This window comes from Rhipicephalus microplus, chromosome X (genome assembly GCF_043290135.1).
Source record: "Rhipicephalus microplus isolate Deutch F79 chromosome X, USDA_Rmic, whole genome shotgun sequence".
NCBI classification, from domain to species: Eukaryota; Metazoa; Arthropoda; class Arachnida; order Ixodida; family Ixodidae; genus Rhipicephalus; species Rhipicephalus microplus.
This window is the reverse complement of record NC_134710.1, coordinates 128,198,663-128,222,346: the sequence shown is the minus strand read 5'-3', so window position 1 is coordinate 128,222,346 and position 23,684 is coordinate 128,198,663. Positions and strand designations below refer to the sequence as shown.

General features: G+C 40.6%; 1 protein-coding gene across 8 annotated transcripts in view; it reads left to right on the top strand.

Moving 5' to 3' along the window:
• The window catches only part of LOC119176433 (putative phosphorylase b kinase regulatory subunit beta), a 121,470-nt gene that overhangs the window by 16,227 nt on the left and 81,559 nt on the right, over positions 1-23,684 (top strand). For all 8 annotated transcript variants that reach the window (XM_075877670.1, XM_037427697.2, XM_075877673.1 and 5 more), the window contains 8 exons: positions 565-667; positions 740-847; positions 1,753-1,812; positions 1,899-2,035; positions 2,122-2,281; positions 4,544-4,744; positions 4,855-4,912; positions 9,770-9,850. In XM_075877670.1, the coding sequence (XP_075733785.1) occupies positions 565-667; positions 740-847; positions 1,753-1,812; positions 1,899-2,035; positions 2,122-2,281; positions 4,544-4,744; positions 4,855-4,912; positions 9,770-9,850 (908 nt within the window). The remainder of the gene's footprint in view (positions 1-564; positions 668-739; positions 848-1,752; positions 1,813-1,898; positions 2,036-2,121; positions 2,282-4,543; positions 4,745-4,854; positions 4,913-9,769; positions 9,851-23,684) is intronic.

Below are 23,684 nucleotides of genomic sequence, written 5' to 3'. Positions count from 1 at the left end.
AGCTTAAATTTACCTCAGCCATACATGCCCAAAACATAATTATAGCTTTTGGACTAAAACTGTAAAAAATTTTTCTTGATGATGGTGACCTCCTAAACAAAAGAGAAATTAAGGTAAAATAATGGGGCATGACTCGCACCACCAGTGGGACATTCTGGTACTAGAGCTGAATGATGTACAAGGCTTTCCTCAGAATAACAATTCACAAGTACTCGATTTGCCCCTAACAAAAAAGATCCTTCAGTGCAATACATCATCTTATAAAATACTGCTTGCACATTTCTGTTCGATTCCTAAAAAAAATGAACTTCTTGTGATGTTACTCTCGAGGATGGCGGTCTAACATGTAGACCACCAAGACATAATTTGCATTTAAGCATTTTCTTGGCGGGAAACAAGCACTACGAGGTTTCTGTAACAGTATTTCAATATTCCAGACCAACTGGCTATTTCTCTTTAGTCTCCCTTTAACCACATTGTAATGCTGCTTGCTTACCCTGCTGAAGATTTGTACATTGTGAGCTTTTTTTGAAGACTTTTGTTTTTGTCTCACCATCTCCTTAGGAGGATTGATGATGATCGGGGCAAATCGTATGAGCTGGGCCAGAGTGTTGTTAAATGTATGCGTGGCATATTGTTTTGCTGGATGCGGCAGTCCAAAGACAAGGTTAGTTCTGCGATTTGGGGATCATTGTTATGCTGCGCGACGATGTTTTATATATCGTTGCTTGTCTCTCAGATGGAAAAATTTAAAGTGGAGCAAGGGCCGCAGCACGCTCTGCACTCAATCTTTCACCTGAAAACTGGCATGACTGTCATTCCTGAAAGTGATTATGGGCACCTACAGGTGAGTCTTCAGGCGTGTCATCTCTTGGCACTACACACACAAGATCTTTTTTTTTTGTTTTGTTTTAACAGAGTTGTGCAAATATACGTGGTATTTAAAATGTGACTTTCCAAATTGTTTTATATTCAGCTCATGAATTCAGTGTGTTTCACTTCATTTAATATTCATCTCTGGATCTTGGAGCCTCGGAGGAGGAAGTTTAATGTAATTGGGGAGTGTTCAGAATGATTCTGCTGCAGAGAGAGCAATTCTTATGCAAAAGCCTAAAACGGCAAGCTTCGGCGCAATAATTTAAAACGACCTTCACCTGTTCAATAAAGGTGCCTTTCTTTTAAGTGGCATACGAATTTTTTTTTTCCAATTTAAGCAAAGCATTTTTTTTTTCAAAACTTCTGACAGCAACTCTCTAAATTCATGTGGATATATCAAATTCATGTGGATATATCAGACGTTCATCCTTCACTAAACATTTTACATACATGTGTACTTATTTTTACGTGCATTTATCACTTAGAAAGCTCCTTGTTCACCAGAGTTTAAGTTAAAAGGATCACATGCATGTAGTGTCACTAAGGCTTTTTTTTTTTTACTCCAAGGATCCCATACAAACCTTACTGTTCATTCTGTTTAGATATAGAAAAGATTAGATCATATTAAATGTTCAAATTCTGTTTTTCTTGAATATTCAAAATTGACATCATGCAAAAAGTTTATTCCAGCTCCATTAGTTTTTCAAATACTGTATTGTGTCCATCTTGAATAATGACCACATTTTGCCTGTCATCAACAGCCTATTCCTTAATGTTCTTGAATGAAAGCATTTCACTAGCTGATATGCTATAATGAAACTAAGTCTTTTCGTATGTGTTGATGACAAATGCATACTTTTTTTTAACTTCCACCAGATCGATTCAGTGTCACTTTATCTACTGTATCTTGTTCAAATGATCACGTCAGGGCTCCAGGTGAGTGGTAATAACTAATTTTATTTTTGTTTATAATGGGGCTCTGTTAGACTTCTGTACTTCAATATGGCTGTTATGCATTTCAGATCATTTATACAATGGATGAAGTGAACTTTGTACAGAACTTGGTGTACTATGTGGAAAGAGCTTACCGCACACCAGATTTTGGAATTTGGGAAAGGGGCAGCAAGTATAACAATGGCACCCCTGAGATTCACTCAAGGTGCTGCCATAATAATTTATGCATGTCAGTTTCACTTTAGCCCTTCCTTTGTGACTACCCTAGTTTATCTGTCTTGAAAAATGCAGCTCAATAGGCATGGCAAAATCTGCTTTGGAAGCTATCAATGGCTGCAACTTGTTCGGTGACAAGGGCGCATCATGGTCTGTCATCTATGTGGATGTCGATGCCCACAACCGCAACAGAAGCATATTTGAGACATTACTTCCGAGAGAGTCGAGTTCAAAGGTATGATGTGCAGCTTACTATTTCAGCCTTTTTACCAGTTACTGAGACTTTCAGGTCACTGATTTCAGCTTTGGAGATGTTAACACAGGAAAAATAACAGTTTTGTCTTTCTGAAGGTAGTTCTCGATTTTGTGAAGCACTAGAGAAGTTGAAATTCTTGTTGTTGTTCGTTAAAATCTGGTGTGTACCAAGTGTAGCACACTCAACCCAAAGTAATCTGGTGGTTTGTTTCGAAACCAGTGGCTGCAGCAAAGGGGTTGTTGCATGCACTTGTAACACTCGTGCAAAAATTCAGTGCATATCCTTTTGTAAGATTGAGTTATTCACAGGCTGACTCAGTGTCATTTTTAAAACCTGACTGATGTGGTTTAGCATGGGCATAGACGTAAATATATTCTGTGTGCTGTAAAAATAGTCTGTGTGCTGTAGAATTTTCACCAAACTTGAGACATATAAAAAATTTTTTTATTCTATATGAAAGACAGATTGAGGGTAATTGTTGGTCACAATAACTTAAGTGCTAATGTTGGGGATGATCCCTAACCCTCAAACGTGCAGTGAGAGCAGGAAATTTTGGTTATCTTTATATAAAGGAACTTTTGAATACTAACCTCCTTAATGTTCATTAATGGTGTAAACAATGGGACATGAAGCTTAACGAAACAAAAACAGTATACATGCATATAACAAAGAAAATACATAAACGACAGTTTTCTTACAGTCTTCCGTCTAATCCCCTAGTTCAGGTAAATGAATACAAATATTTGGGGGTGACCATGATTAACAACCTCAGTTGGAATTCTCATATCGCTAACATTTGTGCTTCTTCTTTTCGCAAGCTTTGTATTCTGCGACACAAACTTAAACAGGCACCCCCCGAAACCAAGCTTCATGCATATACATCGCTAATTAGGCCTAAGTTAGAATACGCTTGCACCGTCTGGGATCCTCACACCAACCACAATACTAACGCACTTGAAATGGTTCAGCGCAAAGCTGCTAGATTTATTTTTTCTAAATTCCGTTCCATCGATTCGTCAACAGCGCTCATGCAAACTCATGGAATACAAACATTGAAATTAAGACGTAAAATACTCAGGCTCAAATTTCTTTTTCTTCTGAAGAATAACAAACTCTCTTTTCATCCTGGACCATATCTACGGCCGTTATCAACTAGACTAACCAGACATCATCATCCTCAATCTTTAACTCCATATCATACAAGAACTAACACCTTCAAATTTTCTTTTTTTCCTTGCACTATTAACGAATGGAACTCATTGCCATTATCATTGATTGATTCAGTAGAGTCAATTGACCTGATCGATTTCTCATAACCTAACATTGAAATTGAAATGTAAGCGTTTATTTTGTTTGTTTTTTGCCTTTTGAAATGCTGTGTTTTTGTTTTGCAATTTACCCCTTCTGCCTGGGCCCATGTGGGCCTGCAGTATGTTGTAAATAAAATAAATAAATAAATAATGATTACAAATTTTTCTTGGACTTTCAGAAATATAATAATTTTACTCAGTGAGGTGTATGGTAGTGGGTCTATAAAATGTTGTGAATATTGTTACAGTGAATAAATTTTGTGCGCATGTTGTAGCTGGTATTTCTTTTACATGGAATACTGCAAAGCAGCATTGTAGCTTCTGCAGGACTGCTTTAAAGAGGACCGGCCCCACAATATGAACCTGCACCCCCTCCCCACCTTTGTGAAAAGTGTGACATCAAAGAGTATCTCGTTAAAATCAATTCATAGCAGTAGGATATTTGTGAATGTGCTCTGCATAAGCAGAGTTGTGGGGAATCAGCTGGTTCCTCAGCGATGCTGTTCCATACTTAACAATGTTTTTGTCGTTCTAGCTGAACTCAAATTTGTATCACTTCGCCCACACGAAATGACTATCATACTTTTCACAATGGTATTGCAGCAGTAATAACATTTGTTGCCCCCAACCCACTGCGTTGCTTTATCAGTGATGACATATGGGCATCTTTGATCTTGCTAATGGGAGAGAGTGTAATGCCGAAGAAACTGATCAGTTTCAGTTGTGTTTACATGTGGATACTCGTAAAGCTCGCGTGAAAAGCAGTGAAGGTTTTAGAAAGGGAAAAATAAAGAGAAGGCAATCAATATTTTGAGCGAAAGCGTAGAATCTCTGTTGTGAGTTCAAGAACAATGTTTGTGTTGGGTATTAAAAGGGCGCATTAAAGTATTTTTGACTGCGACATGCAACATTCTCTGCTCTTTACGTCTAGAACACCGACACTGGGCTCCTCATGGCAGTCAGCTTTCCATGTTTTGCCACTCATGATGACTACTTGTACAAGCGCACAAAAGATAAAATAATACGAAAACTTCATAGGAGTAATTATGGCATCAAGCGATTTTTACGAGACGGCTATGGCACTGTGCTTGAAGACAAAAGCCGTAAATACTATACATCAGGGGAAACCAAGGTGAGTTATTCTGGCATCTTTATTAAATGGCATATATGTAATCAGTGTTCTTGGCATATAATTATCTAACTTTTGCAAGTATATAAACCAGCTGTTTTCTCTTGTTTCAGGCATTTGAAAACATTGAGTCGGAGTGGCCAATGTTTTTCATTCTTCTGATACTTGATGGTAAGCTATTCTCGGTATTTGAAGTATATACTGAGTCTCATTATAAGTAGCACATAATAAATTTTGATAACTCTTTTGCTGATCAAAACAGCCAAGAGAAAACTGTGTAATAGAAAGGACCGAAATGCATACATCATAAGATAAGCATGGCAGTATTATTAGTAACTTCAGTCACATAGTGAACATGGCAGAAGAATTTTATTCTGAACTGCACAGCTTGAAGAAAAGCCATTAAGCCTTGAATGAAATCAGAGTTGAAAAGGAGGGGGAAATTCTCTCCCAGATTATCAATGCGATTACAACGTCCATGCAAGATTTGCCCTAAGCAAAAGCTGTTGAAGAAGATGCTATCCGTATTAAGACTTCAAATTCAATGGTACATTTAATTATTAACAGCAGTGGCTATTCACGAAAAGAACATTACTGAAGATGAAGAATGGAATGCTAGAGTGCATACGGTAGACATTCCCTAATTGTGACAGGAAATTTGCCGTTGCTCTAAAATGAAATGTTTACAATTGCTGTGTATTGTTCATACAAATATGTAAGGCTGAAACTTATAAGACAACTGTTGGTACAGAACAATTTTTGCATTTCTTTAGTTTGCGCATGTAGGACGCATACGAGCGTTGTTCGTATAAGTGTCGTTTTCAAACTAAACAATTGTTAGTTAGCGCTGTGTTTTTGTTGCCTCCTTTTCTTTGTGTGTTACATCATTAAGTACAACCAACTAGCCCAAATTTTAGTCTTGTTATAACATAGCAAATTAATAAAAAGTTAATAACCAAGTAGTGGGGGGTGGGTTGTAGAACAAAGAGGGGTAGCTGACATTCTAGTTGACAAAAAAAATTTACCTGGGCTCATTGTATAATGCATAGATAACTGGTGTTCACTTAGAGCGACAAAATGGCTACTGAGGTAAGAGAAACTTCGCAAAGAATGGTAGGGAGTTATGCATGGTAAGGAAATTAGAAAGCTTGCAGGAACTAAATGGAATCAGTATGTGCAGGACAGCATGAATAGATCATTAGAAGAGACCTTATAGCTTGTATGTAGAATTGACTGATTATGATGATGATGATGTAGCTTTGAGACGCTAAAACCTATCTGTGCCTATATGTGGTTCATTCTTTGTAAAACTTCAATCTTTTTATGCACAAGTATTTGTCTATTGGCCTGTCACTAATTACATGCCTAATTAATATTTATTGCTACAGGTTGCACTGCTGATCATGAAAAGTGAGTTTTGATCACTACGATGGCAGTATTATCCGATGAGTGTGGAACGAAAAGCATTGGCTGCGCATTATAAAACCCTAGGTGGTTAAATTGGATCAGGATTGTCCCCGTATGGTGTGCCTCGTGATAAAAAAAAACAAAAACAACTTTATTACTGTGAAATCTGAGGAAGTGCGTAGCAAAGTCGTGCAATGATTCCAGTTTGTAGAGTTCTCACAGATCTATTCATGAAACTGTCAATGTCTTTAATGTTTGACGTAAGCGTGTATGGTTGCCCCAGCACAAGTGCAATCTTGTTGCACGTGCATTGCAAACTTGGTTTGCAACGTGTGTGTCGCTTTTCGATGCGCTTTATTGACTTCCTGCTTTTACGGAAGTTGAAATATCGACTGTTATACAGGGTCTAACGACCCAACACCACCATGTGATTATGAGAGATGCGGCAGTAGAGATAGGTGTTGTGTGCTGCGAGTTCTGTCAAGTTGTTTCTATCTTCAGATGTAGCCAACAAGTGCCGGTGAAGTGCAGGCGGGAGGAGCAATTGTATGTTTTGTGAGGTGGTGGTGCCCTTTCGTGCCTGGTGTAAAAGTCAGCCACGTGTGTTGGAAGTATTTATAGGGATTTTAAGTTAATTATTGCAATGACTTCTTGGTTATTGCAGTTACATTATTTTTAGACATTGTTAATTTGTTTTTAAATAACTAGTTTTAAGTAATTTGGTTTTAAAGTAACGGTGAATACTCATCTGAGCTATCACCACCTATCAACATCTTCTGAGGTTGGACGTAGATGGTGGCCGTGCGTTGAATTCTATGAGTAGGGCAAGTATTATCGACGTCTGAGAACATTTAAAATAACCTTGAGTGGTACCTGGTGAGGTTTATTGTTTATCACCCCTTTTGCGCAGTTGTCAGGCTGCTGCTCTCGAAGTGTTTTTGGCTGCTTACACCAGGAATATCTATCTGAGACAGACACGCTGAAAGCACCCACATCATTTCATTCTTCACTGCCTGCAGGACCCTCGATTTGAAAACGGCGCATTCAGCATCACCAAAGCTTGAGCGCACGTAGTCGCAGCCATATCTCAGGCGCTCCCCCGCTTTGGAGCGCTAGTTTCTTATGGTATTTAGGCGAGCATTTCGAATTGATAAAAAATCGTTCTGAATTAATGATGCTAGCTCTTCCTCGATGATGAATATATTCCTCGTGCTAACAGTGCATAGACTATTACCCAGCACCTCCACCACTGTCACGTTACACCATAACTGCAACCTGTAGATAATGGCACACAAGGATGTCAAACTGATTCGAATAACGGCAATACGACTTTATCATTTTCTCTGCAAGTGCACCTTATTCTTCTTTTGAACAGCGGCACATACAAGTTTGCCAGCATCTATGGAAATAATACTTGCAGAACTTGTACTAGTGGCAATATGATGTGTTAGAGCATTTATGATACAATCGCGGGATTATCAGATGGCAAGCTCTAAATCACCATAAAAAAAGTCACAAACAACACTTTCGCTGTCGGGGGTCCTTTAACCAAGTTTTGAGCACTGCTAGCCAAGTTTTAGGCCTGTGTTGAGCGCTTGACTGTGAGCGTAACCACAGCACATAAGATACACGTATGGACAACCAGCCAGGCCCCTGAAGTGCTGCGCATTAAGTAGTTGATCTGGTGTGTGAATATGGAGAATTTATTAGAATTTATCTTTCCAATAAAAAAAAAGCTCCTTTTTCTTTTCATCTGTTTATAAATATTCTGAAAATTTGTCAGTGAAAAATCTCTGTCATATCTCTTGCATAAAAAACGCTCAGCTCTTTCTTGAATGGATTCTAGTGTCTTGATATCACATTTTATATGGGGTCTCACATCACGCAATCATATTCAAGAATGGGACAAATCAGAGTTTTGTTGGTGAGCAGTTTGGTTTCCCTAGGAGCAAGACGAAGCATATGATGTAAATAGCCTAAACTCTTGAGGGCCTTGTTGCATGCGAGATCAATATGTTTGGACCATGATAAATTGTGTGTCATAAGGATACCAAGGTATACTTAAATTTGGACACCCTGCACAAACTAACATTGTTAAAGCTATAGTCAAAAGTCAATAAACATGAACATCGGGTAAATGACATAATGACTGTCCTGGAGAAGTTAATATTCATTTGCCAAGGTTTCGACCAGCTATAAAAATTTGAAAAGGAATTGTTAAGAATGGCGTAATCCTGTGGAGATGTAACAGAATCATCTGCGAAAAGGCGTATTTTCACAGAAGTGTGCAAGGGGAGGTCATTAATATAAAGCAAGAATAAGAGGTGTCCTAACACACCCTGGGGAACTCCTGTTAAAATGGGCATCAAAGGCAAATTAGTAGAGTTGAAGCGCACATATTGTGAACACTGCGAAAGAAAGTTGGATATCTAGCCAACCAATGATGCATTCTTTATTATAGCAAACAATTTGTGCAATAGTTTAGGATGTGATAGTGTTGAAGGCCTTGGCAAAATCAGTGAATATGGTATCAACCTGGTCACCTTTGTCTGAAGAGCTGCTGACGTCAAGGACGAATGGTTCTAAGACAACGTCAGAAACCGTTCAGAGAAGTGCTCAAAATTTTGTTTGTTTCAAGGAATGACAATATGCTCTAGCGTTTTACATGAATGTGCTGTTAAGGAGATCCATATATAATTCAACATTACCTGATTTAAATAAGGGGAGAATTGAAGCATGATTCCATAAGGAAGGAAGTGTGGCTGACAAGAGAGATTTTATAAAAATATTTTTGAGGTATCTGCTATACCAAAGAGAATATCTAACTAGAAAAGATGCGAGGATGTCGTCGAGACTGCATAACCTTTTAATCATGTAGGCTATTAATTGTCTCTAATTTAGCATTGAAATGCGGGACACTTTTCATTATCTTTTCTAACTTAAAAGTTAAATATTCCTTCATTTGTACTGAGAACAACAGTGGTGCCACCTTCGCTTGACATATGATCTGATTCCCATGAGTGGGAGCATGAACGTTGTTCGCTGAAGACCTAATGGCACATGCCGATGAGTTGTAAAAGTACAAAGAGCTCCTCGGGCCCCGTGGGATTAGCTTTGGCAAGGTGTCACCATAACCACCTGTGGAGGCCATGAACACCTGGTTCGTAAGTAGGTAAAGGGACCTCACATGATGCTGAGTGTTGGGAAAACTTATTCACCTGCTTTTTATATTTAGAAATGGTTTAGAATGTCAGTATGAAGGTGGTCAACCACAGTTTCACTCCCATGAAAGCGGAACCTTGATCATAATGAACACTTTGGTGAGAAGGGCTATTGGCATTGTTGTTGCTTCATCGCGTTGCTGAAGGACATCTATGTAGTTTTAGAGGCTTTAAGATGGAAAAATACTGCCTGTAAGGTAACCACTTTTTTTTGGGTAGAAACTGCTGCAGTTACAAATATGACATAAGATGAGCTATCTGTTGCATCATAAAAAAAAACGGGTCAAGAATAATGGGTTGTTCGTCCATTTGTGTTTTGCATTTCATTTGATTAGATCGCATTCTGGTATATTATTAATTTCTACACCTAATCAGAGAGCCTGTGCTATTCTGCTTTCAGGTATATTCAAGGGCTTGGATGATCAAGTTCAGAAGTACAAGCAGCTGCTAACACCAAGATTGAAGAGGGACAAATATGGAGGTAATTCATCTTGTTAATCACCAGGCCACTGGGAAATGGTGTGTGTATTATGCTTAGAAATTGGCAACAAGTCTTTGATGTTGGCTAAGTTGGTAACTCATTCCTAAGTGTTACCTTTTCACTGCTTGTTCACTTTACAGTTTTGATTTTCATCTTGTAAAGCTCTAAGTTAATTTAATGGTTTCTTTTTATGGCACTGTGCAGTTTCAGATGGTACTGTAGATGAGACATCAAGAAAATCTATAGGTAAAAGGAAGTGTGCTGGTTTTGTAAACTTTTCACTTCTTAGCTTTATATAAATTTAACATCTTCATAAATTTGTGCAAATTTAATTATTGTGACCATTCTTCTATAATTGTTGATTTTTATCATTATTGCTGTCTAATTTTATGAGTTTATTTTATCTCCATTCAGTAACACCAAATGTTTGGGCATGACAAGAGTGTCTCTCATTGTTAAGAATGGCGCAAAAAACACTGGACACAAAATGATAAGCCCACAAGGACAGGCACATAATGTTCTCATCATTATGTGTCCCGTGTGTGTTTTTTGTGCCGTTCTTAACTATGAACTTCCATCAACTCGCCCAACTGTCAGTGCTACTGAGGAGTTTCTCTGCTTGTTCAGTGTGTCGCTATGAATAAAGAGGTCATCACATGGCTACCAATGGTAATGGTTCAGTGGCTGTACCATTCTTTTAGTAACAGCATTGTTTCCTTACTGGTGAATGGCACATTCCAAAAGAGGGGAGGGCAAGAGTGCATTGCTACTTTTTTATTTATTTATTTACGAAGGAAAATTTAATAGCTTTGTGAAAATATTTTCCATATTAGTTGGGCTTTGAGGCACTCCAGGTGGGGGGAAGGGGGTGAGCACAGTAAGTCTCCTCCAATAAGCAGAGGGAGGTTCTGAGGTGCTTGTTTAAGCATTCTCAGCCACGTGTATGATCTAGCCTTGCTTACGGATCTGAACACGCAACTATTTCCACAATATGAAAGTCTGAACAGCTTGATCAGGTTAATTTAGGGGGACTGATAAACCGCTGTACTCGTCGCCACACACCGTCTCAGTTTAAGTGACTGCACCGTAAATGACTAAAAATGCTGAGACACTGCGAACGATCTTGGTAGTCTGGCAACGTCTCACCTGTCCCCACAGAGTACTTGTATCTCCCCATTTCACTATAGCGAATTTTCCATCCATTAGTTTATTCATATATACTGCTGTCATATTTAGGGCTATTATACAAGAAATGGGAACTTTATGCAGTTGAAGCCCTTTATAAGAGACACTGATGTAAGAGACGAGAACTATTGCCTGGTGTGTGTCTTTAATAAAGAGGTTCACCTGGATAATTGTTCATTCCAGTGTTCACCTGGATAATGTTCATTGCCAGTGAGGCAATAAACAAGAAATGCAAGAAAGCACTTCTAATGCTAAAGCAAATACACGCACAACATAGGAATGGTAGAGTGCATGCGGCGGATGGACTAACTGTGAGACAAGACGTCAATGTGGTATGGTTGCCCCAAGAAGGGAGAAGGAAAGAGAGCAAGAGCTAAGTGTACAAGGGAGATTGTTTTAGGCGTGTACAAAAGCACATTGTAAAGAGGTCCTGCACACTGGCGGGAAGCGTGCCGCGGCAGCGTCCCGCCTGTCGGCGGATTCGCTCGGCAGGCCGCGGTGCACTGTCCACATTGGTGGCGCCGCGAGAGAAGAAAGACGAGAAGGGACATGTCGTGGTGCGTGCGCCCACCAGCTGCAGGCTCATGGCTTTTTTTTATCCATGACTGATGGAGAGAAGAAAATGCGTGGGTAAAGAGTCGACGCCCGTGCGAGGAGAAAGGAAGGAAAAGCAAGTGCATATTGGTGGTTTGCTTGTGTGGCAGCAGTAAAAATGGCGCAGCGAGCGATTCGGTCGGTGGCAGAAATTCAATGATGCTCTGCGGGAGAAAGAGAGAAAAGTGGCATCTCGCGAGCAGTGAGCACTGCACCTGAGAGAGCCGTCCCAACAGTGTGTTTGTACCTTAAGAGATAAACACAAAGTAAGGTTCACATCACAGAGTTTATGTTACGTGTGAGTGCAGAGGCACAAAAATTTAAATATAACTGGGGCTCGTGAGTTCTGATGCTGACCCCAGTAGAAATAGGCAGTTTATATGTCATTAAGGAGCTCTTCAGTTTAATCTAAAAAATTCTTTAGGGGTTGAATGAATGTTAAAAAGTCCTAAGTTATTTATCTAAGTTTTGTTGCATGGAGAAAAAAACTGACACAAACCCGATTATTTGATTGTATTTTGTAGTATGAGCAAAGAAAGGTGTTATGGTCAAAGTGTGGGAGCTATGGGTTCAACTTTCATTCGTAAATGTGATGAGATTACCCTCAGAAAGATCAGAGGAGGAGCTAATGATTGCCTATAAAAAGTTTAAAGCTTCAGTTTAATATCAAAGGGGAAGTGATTTAATGTTTAACAATTGTAGGAATAGTCTTAGTGAGAAGCTGTGCCTGTAGTTGTGGAAAATGAATTCGATGGATTTTCATTGAATGTAGTGCTTATGTACACCTTAACCCTTTCAGGGTCGAATTTTTTTTTGCGAAATCTATGCCAGAAATGTGCACTCTTTTTATTGCTGAAATATTCAGACTGTTCAGACCATTCTATTTAAAAAAAAGATTGTCTAAAAATTTTTCTCATGACATAAGACAAGGAAGTCATTTTGTATTATTACATACACGTGGTTTATTCATAGTAACATCAAGCCCCGTCGCGGTGGTCTAGTGGCTAAGGTTGCTCACTTGCAGGTCACGGGATCGAATCAAGGGGCTGCGGTGGGTGCATTTTTGATGGAGATGGAAATGCTGTAGGCCTGTGTGCTCAGATTTGGGTGCACGTTAAAGAACCACAGGTGTTCAAAATTTCCAGAGCCCTCGACTATGGCGTCTCTCATAATCATATGGTGGTTTTGGGACGTTAAACCCCACATATTAATCAATCAATCATAGTAATATCAAGTAAAATCCTAAACAAAAACACTTTTATGACTTTTCATAATTAAGAGTTATGCATTATATAACAAACATAACACACAAACATACTAAAGTAAGTGCATCAGAAGGCTTGTTCTGTAAAAAGTGTTTTTGCTCTGACACAAAACACTGGGGAATTGTCACCTTTGATCCAATCTTAATCGTCTCGCTGCATATGCTTTCGAGATGTCGCTCCTTCATGATTATCCGAATCTTTACTTGTAAGTAAGTCCTCATCTGATGAACTGAAATCCAGTAAATCAGATTGGGCACATGGGGAATAGTCTGCATTGGAAGAATCGCCGCTCGACTCACAAGCAGCAGAGCAACCGGTGTGTGTTTCCCTAGCATAAGCCAACTCCGTGAGTGAGCGTACGAGAGAAGTATTTATGGGAGGTTGTGTGTCTGACTGGGCAGCAAAACGAGTGAAAAGCTATAATGTGTCTTATCGCCAACGAGATGCAGTTAGTTTTTCAGAGTCATTAAAATAGGAACCACAACCACGGCAGCACCGTTTGTGTAATTCAGCGCCGCACGGAAACATGTAATTGCACCCCATGGAGCAGTAAAAGAGAGTCACAAGCGGTCTCACTTTGAGAGATTAGAAAGTAGACAGCGATCAGCTTTGCGGATGCAAGAAGCAATAACCACCAGAAGGATGACACCGAAACCAGCTGTACGGGCTTTTGGAGGCACATGCAAAAGCCACCACACTGCTTTAAAAAGAAGGGGGGGGGGGGGGGCGACCAAAAAAAACTTAGAGATATCGGCGCCTGAAAAAAGTGACACGTTTTCCCAAGCGTGGCAGCAGATTTCAGGCAAGAGAAATGATAGATGAGGTGCTCATTTTAAATCAGCCACACTGCGAACACCCTCAGGCGTGCAAGGGGTTGCCGGATCGCCACTTTGGAAAAAAAACAAACAAACAAAAATACAAATACAATCAAAGTGGCATGGCGATGTCATGCTTAAGGTCATCTTTAACCAAATCATGTCACGACAAGGTCAAAGATAGTTTCTCTTCACAAGTGAGTTGTCTACGAATTGCAGGTTTGCCGCAGACACTGCTTCAGGCTGTAGCAGAATCACTATTAAGGGTCACATGCCACCGTACCATGGCCGCTAATGGAAATGCAAAAGAAAATGAAGGAAAAGAATCGGAGAATAATGAAAGCCGGAAGATTGAAGTGATGCCGTACATACACAAGGTGTCGCAGGTCATTAAAAGGGCGGTGGGAAGGGGTCGATATGGTTTATTCAGCGCCTTGCAAGTTATCGCTTTTGTGCGCCATGTCCACCACGAGCAAAGTTAACAATAGAAAATGTGATGTTAAGCAAGGACGTGTGTATGCACCCTGTACCACTGCAGTGGTCTATCAATTCTCCCAAAGCTGTGAAATGGTTTATGTGGGACACACCGGAAGGTGTATTAACAAGCGTTTGATGGAGCATGCTTATTCACTAGGAGACAGAAGTGGGAAGCACCAACCAGTTCATTGTGGCGCACGTGCGCCGGGATGCAAGCCCATCTTTAGTAGCACCAAAGTGATAGGGAGAGTCTTTTTTTTTTATTATTGCGACAAAGACTTGCTTTTAAGGCATAATATTTTTTTTGGTAAATGTGCGCTGTAAGGCCAGTATTGCATATGAAGTGAAGTAATGTCTTGTGGAATCTGTTTTTATGTATCCAGTGGTTGTAACTGTCTGTGTTGCTGTAGTGAAGGCCGGCTAGAAGGAGGTGACGGGAGCGTTCTGGCTGCAACGCTTTACATGTCCACAAAAGGTGGTATGTATCTGGTTGCATTGCTGGAGTTGGACGATACGGACACGTTCTACGAACTCTTAAATGTGACCAGTTTTATGACGATATAATAGCCAGTGTAAGGGCCACCCCTGCCAGAATTCTCCTAAGCACAACTTCCTCTGCCCTAGAAAGGTGAGGGGGGAGAGAGCAGATACATGGTAGAATGAGAGCACGTGTATCCTGCCGGAGAACATTTTTAGGGGTATGGAGTAAGTTTAGGGGCTGAGGTGGAAGGGGAATGGCTGGAAGGTCTATGTCTGGAGGGCAGTACACCTGCTAGTCAGCACCAATGTTGTGTGGGTTCGCAGCATGGCCTTGAATCCAATGTACTTTTATGCAAGTAGCCGTATTATGGTTGAGCTTATGAATTGCCTCGCAGATCTCCATCGCCTTTTGTACTTTTTTGAGCTCCTTAATAGCTCCCGAGGAATCAGTGTATACGTCAATCTGCTTAATTGTGAGCAGCTTAGAGGTAGCATCCTGGATTGCATCATGAATGGCCTGAAGTTCCATCACAAGAGGAGTGGCTTCCGTAGATAGATAACGCTGGTGGTCGCTGAGAAAATTATGCGTAGTACACAGGAAGGATGTCCTTCCGCCGTCTTGTAGGATAGCAGCATCTGTATATAGTTTGCTGGTATTAGCGCATGGGGCCTCAGTGATGAAGCGTTTGTCAATTGAGAGTCAAAAGCCAGAGAGCAAGAGAAACCTTGGAGGCCTCTTGGATAGTTAGACACGGACCTGATAAATGTGCCAGTGACACATACATGTATCTTTTCAGGAAAGCGTTCTCTTTCCTTTTTGTAGATAGGAGTCTTGGGGGGTGGTGCAACTTGTCACGTAGTCATGACAGTCACTGCGCACACGCTTAGTTTGTTTCACAAGGATAGTGTATGTTTCAATGAACCAGTTATTAGTCTGTGATTGTCCTGTCCACTTCGTTTCTGGTGTCTCATTTTTAGTGCAGTTATATTTTTTAAGTTATGTCTTACCAACTAGCTCCCCCTACATATGCTTCTCAAGAGAGATACATTGGTGCATTAAAAAAATTTCACGTATTACCAAAGTGTGGCAGCACATGCCAAGCAAGAGAAATGATCAAAAAGGCCTGTGTTTTAAACACTCAAAAAGGCCCGCATTTTAAACAGAGGCAGTGCTGTAGGTGTACGAAGAAAACTCTGAGAAAGTGGTTGGTATTTCACAGCAGAATAAGAGTTCATCTGCTAAGGATCACGAATACAACATAGTGACTTGGAAAAAAAGGATATTTTTTTTCAGTGATTTTTGGTTGTGCCTAGCACCCTAGTGGCCGCCGGTAGAAGCTGAAAAGCAAACATCATGGCACCCTGCAAGTGTGTGGCTGCAGCAGTCGCTGAGGCTGCGGTGCCGATTAATTGCTGTTGATGCTACTCGCTTGTGATAGGGTGCGTCTGAAATGTTGGGGAAATTGATCTCTTGGTATGATGCACACTGTTCCGCGGTGATTATTTGGTTTTGAAGCATTAGCCGTGGTGGAGGGAAATGCCTAGCTGCTGCTGTGCTGACGGCTTTCATTAAAGAGTCACGCTGCTCAGCCCTCGTGCTGAACCTGGATACATTTAAAAATTTACTACATTTGCTAGCCCGGAACAATTTGTAGCTTCACTGAGCTGCGTCTGATAAAGAAAGAAAAAAAATGGCAGTGGCTTAGCTCAGCTATGCCAGGATATACGTAGCGTTAGTTAAGGTTCAGCTGATTATTCTTAGCTTTCCAGATATCATGCTTACAGCTGTTCCAATGACACACACACGGTATACGTATTATGTGGCACATGTATATTTATTTTGCCGGGCAACTACTTCGGGATTCGATGAGTTAAGCTTCTCCGCTCTACTGCACCGTTGAGCAGCATTCGCACTCTCCTTCTCCATGGCTATACCACAGTGGCAAACGCCAGTCAGAGGCGCTATCAAGCGGCTCCAGCGCAGTGTCAGATGGTGACTGCACAGGGAAGGTGCGCGCGTCAGCGTCCATATGTCTACCAAAACTATAACGGCACTCCTCTGGAAAGCGCACACCGGCAACGGCGAGTCGCCCGCGGCCGCGGCCGAGTGCGAAGGAGGTGCCTGCTCCAATGCGTGACACCACTGATCGTCTGTGCAGCGCATCGAATTGCGTGCACACCGGCAGCGAGTCACGCACGGCGGCGGCGCAGTATCATAGTGCATGCGCAGACCAGTGCCATGCAAAATTGGCTCAGCGAGGCCAATGTAGCTAACGCTACAAAAAAGTTAGAAAAACTATAGGACGGTCGCACCATCTAACTGTAATGCTGGCAAGTGAAGCTTGCTTTCAAATATACCATGCTCTGCATTGGGACCAAGTCAGCCTATTTCAATTAATTCAACTGTAAATGGCTTGTGCTAGCGTGGATGTTGCTAGCGTGGATGTACGAGTAGCTGCCATCAGGGAAAATGATTTAAGTCAATGAATAAACAACTTGCAATCACTCAAGACAGAACCCACAACCTTTGAAGGTTGTGGGTTCAATTTAGTTTATTTCGACAAAAAACCAATATGTAAATTATTTCCTTTTCTTGCTCTCATTCTAATTGACAGATATGTGCATGTGTCACGTAAAATTGATATAATAAACTTTATTAAAGCAAAAGCTTTAATAACTTCTTTTTAAAGATTACAATTAGGGGACCTACCTAATTACATGTTGTACCTGTGACCAGGTTTGAGCATTTCGAGTAGATAAGTGTGGTCCTTTGATTATTCTTACTGAGCCTCAACTCAACCCGCTCGAGACGGATGCTATAGAACAACCACATGGAAGTAGCTGATTGGTTTTGGAACAAAGGCGCTAGACTCCCAAGTAGACAGGAAATGCCAGGTTAGGAGTCCTGCCACTCGAAACGGAATTCATTTCAGCAGACCTTATTTCTTTTCGTTTTTTTTTATCGCTACACTAACATACATACACACATTGTAACCCATCACAGTTTACATCGCGTATCACGGCAGTCTTCATCCAACAAACGAACTACCAGGCATGATTAACAACCTGTGTCTATCTAAAAAGTGAAAAACATAATCCTTCGTTTACGTTTTTTTCAATGACCCCACCCTAATTTTTTTTTTTGTTAAATGCTAAGCAGGCCATAGGTGCCATAACAAAAACAGGATACACATACATACATTAATGAGTGCTGACTAACAGATGAATTTATTTGCATTTCAACAGGCCTGTTTATGCACAGAACCTGGCCACATCACCAAACAGGGTACAATATGCAACACCTTTTCAAGTAAAAAATATAGTCGCACGTCCTTAAAATGTTCCTGTGACGCTTATTCCTCTGCATTCTACAGCACTGGAGTTCATGTAGGGCCGAAAACCAAGATGAACACAAAAAGAATTATCGAAATCTGTACGCAGTAATGATTTCTAATCACCGCGCTTCTCACAGAGATGAACCAGACAACTCTCTTCGTTGTGGCTATTGTGCAGTGCTCCTAATATTGTTTTGCAATTGTTTTCACATTTTAATATTATTTTTATATTTAAAAAAAAATTTTTCATATCTGAGAAAGTATAAACAGTGCTTTTATAATTTTTAGTGAACAATAGTGGGGCCATCTGGGACCATATGAATTTAGTGTGGGACTTGTCACATGGATCCAATCTAAACGCACTGCCTATGTTATCTTTTGCGAGGTGAAGGGTCACTTCTGATCACAAAAATTGCTGCTGTGTGTTGCTCTAGTCTGAAAACAGTGTGGTTTTTTTCGTAGAAATAAAATTATAACAGCTTTGTTTTTGATGTCACCTCTCGCTCAATGATATCGGTGCATTCCACAATTCAAGAAGAAGTAATGAAAACAACACGGTTAATTTGTGTAACAGGGCCCCTTTAAAGGACCCCTGACACCAAATTTGTAAACTCGAGATGCTTGTATTGTTCTTTAGTAGTCCTGCATGCGGGGCCACTTCTGATCGTTTGTTAGTGACGAGTGTTGTCTTTAGAATATTTTAATCTGGTTCTATAGTAAGGCTATGTGCTCATCTGAGTATTTAGGTCCAATTTACATTTTATGTAGCTTGACGTAGACAGAGGCTTTCTCGGGACACTGCAGAGATCAAGTAAGTATTGTCTGTGTCGAAGAACATTTGTGGGTCATGCAGAATACCCTAGTTGAGACCCAGGGAGGACTATTGTTCATAACCCCTCTTGCTCTGTTGTTAGCCCCTTTCAAGGTGGTTTTGGCTGCTTACACCGGTAATACTTTTTTTTAAGGGGGACACAATTAAAGCACCCACACCCACCCTCATCGTTGGTTCCCCATTTTAAAACAATGCATTCAGCGTCCCGGAAGCTTAAGCTTGTGTAGTTTCAGGCGCTACCTCACTGTGGTGCGCTAGTTTCTAATAGTATTTAGGGTGACTTTTTGAACTGAATGTTTCGAATTAAGGATGCTAGCATTAATTATACTATGTGTTAGAGTATTTATGATTCAATATTGGCACTGCCAGATACAAAACCACAAGTTACTGTAAAAAAGTCTCAAAGAAAGCGTTTGCTGTGGGGGGTCTCTTAAGTTGGATGAGACACCAGCACTGATGCATACCCAGTACTGTAGTATACAATTTATCCACCAATGACAAGAACCAACTCTGAACAATGCAAGCTTTCAAAAAAGTGCTGGGTTCTTTTTTTTTTTTTTGAGAGAACCTGAAAAGAAGTGTTTGAAACATTCTGAAACTGGAAGTGTTTGTTGGAGCACAATGGAGCACAAATAATGCGAGCCAAAGTGAAAGGAATTAAAAAGGGAGGTTGATAGTGTGTGAGGTGGCATGTAAAATATTACCAGGTTTGGGCATTGTAAGCAAGCAGAACACTTTTAGATCTCTCAGTGGTGATTAGTGTCATGAAAGTGTAAAATAAAATGACTGCACAGTACTAAGATGGTTGAAACCTGATAAACGGTCACATGCCTTTGCTTTGCTTTTGGCAGATCCGTGCTTTGAGCAAAAATTAAAATTGTGTGCACTAATGCATATACGTTGGCATTGTTTTCAATGTAACTATAGCACATGACTTTGGCTAATCCTCTAATACATGCAATGCCACCACTGGAAATACGGTGCAAAACAATATAGAAAGATGAAGAAAAAAAAAAAAAGGAGGGGCTGGCCACATGAAAATTGTGCAGTGCCTCAGTTGCAATACATGGAAGAAGGAACTCCACTTGCGGACACCTTTGAGGCCAAAGTGGAGAGTGTATGTGTTGGCAGTGAGGCTTGCTCTTGGTGGTATGGTAACTAGACAATTCAATATCTGGCAGGCATCTGCAGAACTAACACTGCAAGAAAGCACAACTAGTAATCGAGGAGTACCATGCTATGTGAACCAACTCTAATCAAAGAGGTGGCTGTTCTAGCGAGAGTCTAACAGACGAACGCACGTGGAAAACAGGGTATTTTCTCGAACCAGTTTCAATCACTGGTGTGGCTCTTGGTAGAACACCTGATTGTAAGCAAAGGGCTTGGGTTCGATTATGGTTTAGGCCTCTGCTTTTAATTGTTTTGATTAATTTGAATTTTTTTATCATGGATAGCACTGTTTGTTCACTCACAGCCAACGATGCCGTCACCGAGACTCCTCAACAGGGGCTCTTCGATGCTATCATATTAAAACATTATACCAGCACACTGCCTAGTCACCTCACGGCTCATTGAGTACTTTCCTACTACTGGTGGTACAACCACTTGGTTACAGTTTGCAGCATGTGACGCTCTCCCATAGCATGACAGGGAAGTCACATCTTTGGTAAAGAACTGTAAAATGACTCTCCTTTAACTCGTGCTTCCATTTAGTGCAAACTATAGTGTACATTAGTATTCCTTCAGAATACTTCACTTATGTGGGAAACACTTCTGTTAGTCGTGAAATGGTGGAAGCATTGTTGCTGTTGACTTACAAGCATGCAAGTTTGGGTTACGTTCTATGCTTTCCTTCTTGCAAGCATCTTGCTTTTCAGTTTATTGTATTCTGCTGCATGTTACTGACCAAACTTGCAGCTTGCCAGCACTAAGCCCGCTAACTGACTTGCATCTTCTTTTTTTCTTGCAGTAAAGACAGGCAGCCATTCTTTATGTACACTTTTAATATCAGGTTATACACTTCCTTGCATAACTAGATTGAGCAGAAATCGTGGTAGGGCAGACTGATCTTGTGGTGCTCCTACTGCAAACTACTTTTAAAAGTTTTCTTTTGGAGAAGAAATACACACATGTGCTCTTAAAGATAAAGATGATAATAATAATATCTGGGGTTCTACATTCCAAAACCACGATACGATTATGAGACACCATAGTGGTGGGCTTCGGAAATTTTGACAATCTGGTGTTGTTTAATAGTACACGAGCTTCTAACATTTCGCCTCCATTGAAATACAACCACCGGGGTCAGGATCCACTCCATGACATTCGAGTCAGCAACCGAACACCGTAACCACTGCTCTACGAGTCACTTCTATTTAGGTTTGTCGTGAAAATATTTGACTCTGCTGTTGAGGTGCAAACAAGTATCATAGAGTGTATCTAGGATCATAACAGTATCACTTTTTCTGTTAAGTGTGTTTAGTAGGCGTGCACAAATATTCAAATGCTTTAAGTATTCGAATAAATATTAAAGTATTCCAATTTGCTTGGACTTGAGCTTAAATTATTGAAAAATTCGAAGTATTCAAAATTTACTACTAAATACATGTCTGCATGTACCTCTCTGTAAAGTTGGTTTCACTATCATGAAAGGCTGCTAAGCTGTGAAAACACCTATCAAAATGTATATTAGTTCACACTAAAGCAATGCACGAGCTAATCTTTCCGGTCCGAGCCCGGCCCGAAAACATGATTCTCCGGCCCGCCCGAGCCTGGCCCGGTGTTTCTAAATACAACCCATACCCGGCCCGGGCCCGAAAAGCTTGAGCACAGCCCGGCCCATTTCAGCCAGTTATGCTTTGAACATAAACGGGGCACTGTGCACTGTCCTGCCACGGCGGTCTAATGGCTAAAGTACTCAGCTGCTGACCCGCAGGTCACAGGATCGAATCCTGGCTGCGGCGGCTGCATTATCGATGGAGGCGAAAATGCTGTAGGCCTGTGTGCTCAGATTTGGGTGCACGTTCAAGAACCCCAGGTGTTCGAAATTTTCGGAGCCCTTCACTATGGTGTCTCTCATAATCATATGGTGGTTTTGGGACGTTAAACCCCATGTATAAATCAAGGCACTGTCCACTCTTTGGTTATTGATAAAATACCTTTCTCACTCAAGATATATTCTGGTGTTTTGGAACTTATTTCAGTGTCACGACTTTCACTGGCATACTCTCTGTACTTTCGATTAATTATGCCTGTAACAGTTCTGCAAAATAATTGCAGGGTAATATAAAATATAATTGTACTCATAGCTGGCTGTCTCATGTATGCAATGCTAATCACACAAGCCTATTTTTTCATTTTAAAAATACGACTACTAAATATACTACCTCCATGAAGTGGAAAAAATGGCAGACATTTATAGTTTGAGTCTACATATAATGCATGCGAGCCAGGGCTGTTAAGTAAAAGTAACACGTCTCGTGCAAACGTCATTTATTACACCATCCATTATGAAAAACAAATCACGCTCTAGCTACTTCTGGGAAGAATGCACCAGGCTGGGTAGCGTTACATAAATTAAAGCTATCATGTCAACTCCTTGGCTGCCTCTAATGTACACTATGTTTTCGAATTCAAAACAAGGTTATTTGCCCACTTGGATATCTGTTTAGCTCGTATTTGCCCCACCCTTCTTTGCATAGTCACTGCCACCGCAGTTCCGTAACCTCCTCACTCCCAAGAATCTACTCATGAAAAAAGCTTTTGGAAAACTGTATTATTTGGCTTCCTGCCCTTAAAAAAAATGCAGAAAAATTATCAACTGAAAAAATGAAATGGTTGTCTCAAATTGTGATGGTACTCATTTGGGTACTCCTAAAGTTTTGAAGTTTTTATGATTGGGTGCAACAAAATCATCAGACCGAAATGACTTTCAACATGATTTACAGGGCGTCTACAGTTAATGGAGTGTACTGTAGACGCTGTCGTTTACGCTACAACTAAGAAAAAAAGATTTCACTTATCACAAGGACGCAGCGCAAGCGCTCATGCGCTACTCAGCTATTTTCGTTCGCTCGTTTTCTGAATATGACTAGACACACGGCGCCGCTTCTCGGGGCTTAACGAAAGCAACTCATGCTTATCGGCAAGACAAATTTGAACCTGCGGATATTGAAGTGTGGTGATCTGTAGCTTTTAAAACAGTGGTACCCAAATAGGTATACCCTGGGGCTGAGGAGGATAATCTATCAAAGCGAGCCACAAACATTAGTCACCGTCCTTGTTGTTTTTTGAAGATGCCTATTTCGTCGTCTTCTTGTGACTGTCTTAGATCTTTGAAAGTGTCATGTCTTTGTGAAAAAATTTCTCCGTAGCCTTTGTTGACGCTCAGCGCAGTGTTATCTGCAACATGGCGTACATTCGAACAGTCCAAGAACAAACAAGCCTTTGCCCCACTACCCTTTTTCGTCTCTTCAGTCCGTGTCGCATGTAATTTTTTACCCCCCTTTTTTTTCTTAATATTTCTTAATATTCTCTGCAGGCAGTCTTTTACTATGAAGTCCATGTCATCCTTTTGTAAATCCTCCCCACAATGAATAACACTCAGCTACAATTTTCTCCTTATTTGCATCAGTGTAGAAAACTCCTCAAATAATGTGTCTTAAACGCCTCCACTTCAGTTCACGACTATCAGTCTTGAGTGTTACTTCCTTATTGGAATATGAAACTCTGTGCGATAAAAGAGCGGAAAGCATTCAGAGATATGTTAGCCTTAATGGCACTTCAAATATGTGCACTGCTCTAACTGGCACAGGTTTAACGATGGCAGTATATCCTTTCCCGGTAGAGCCT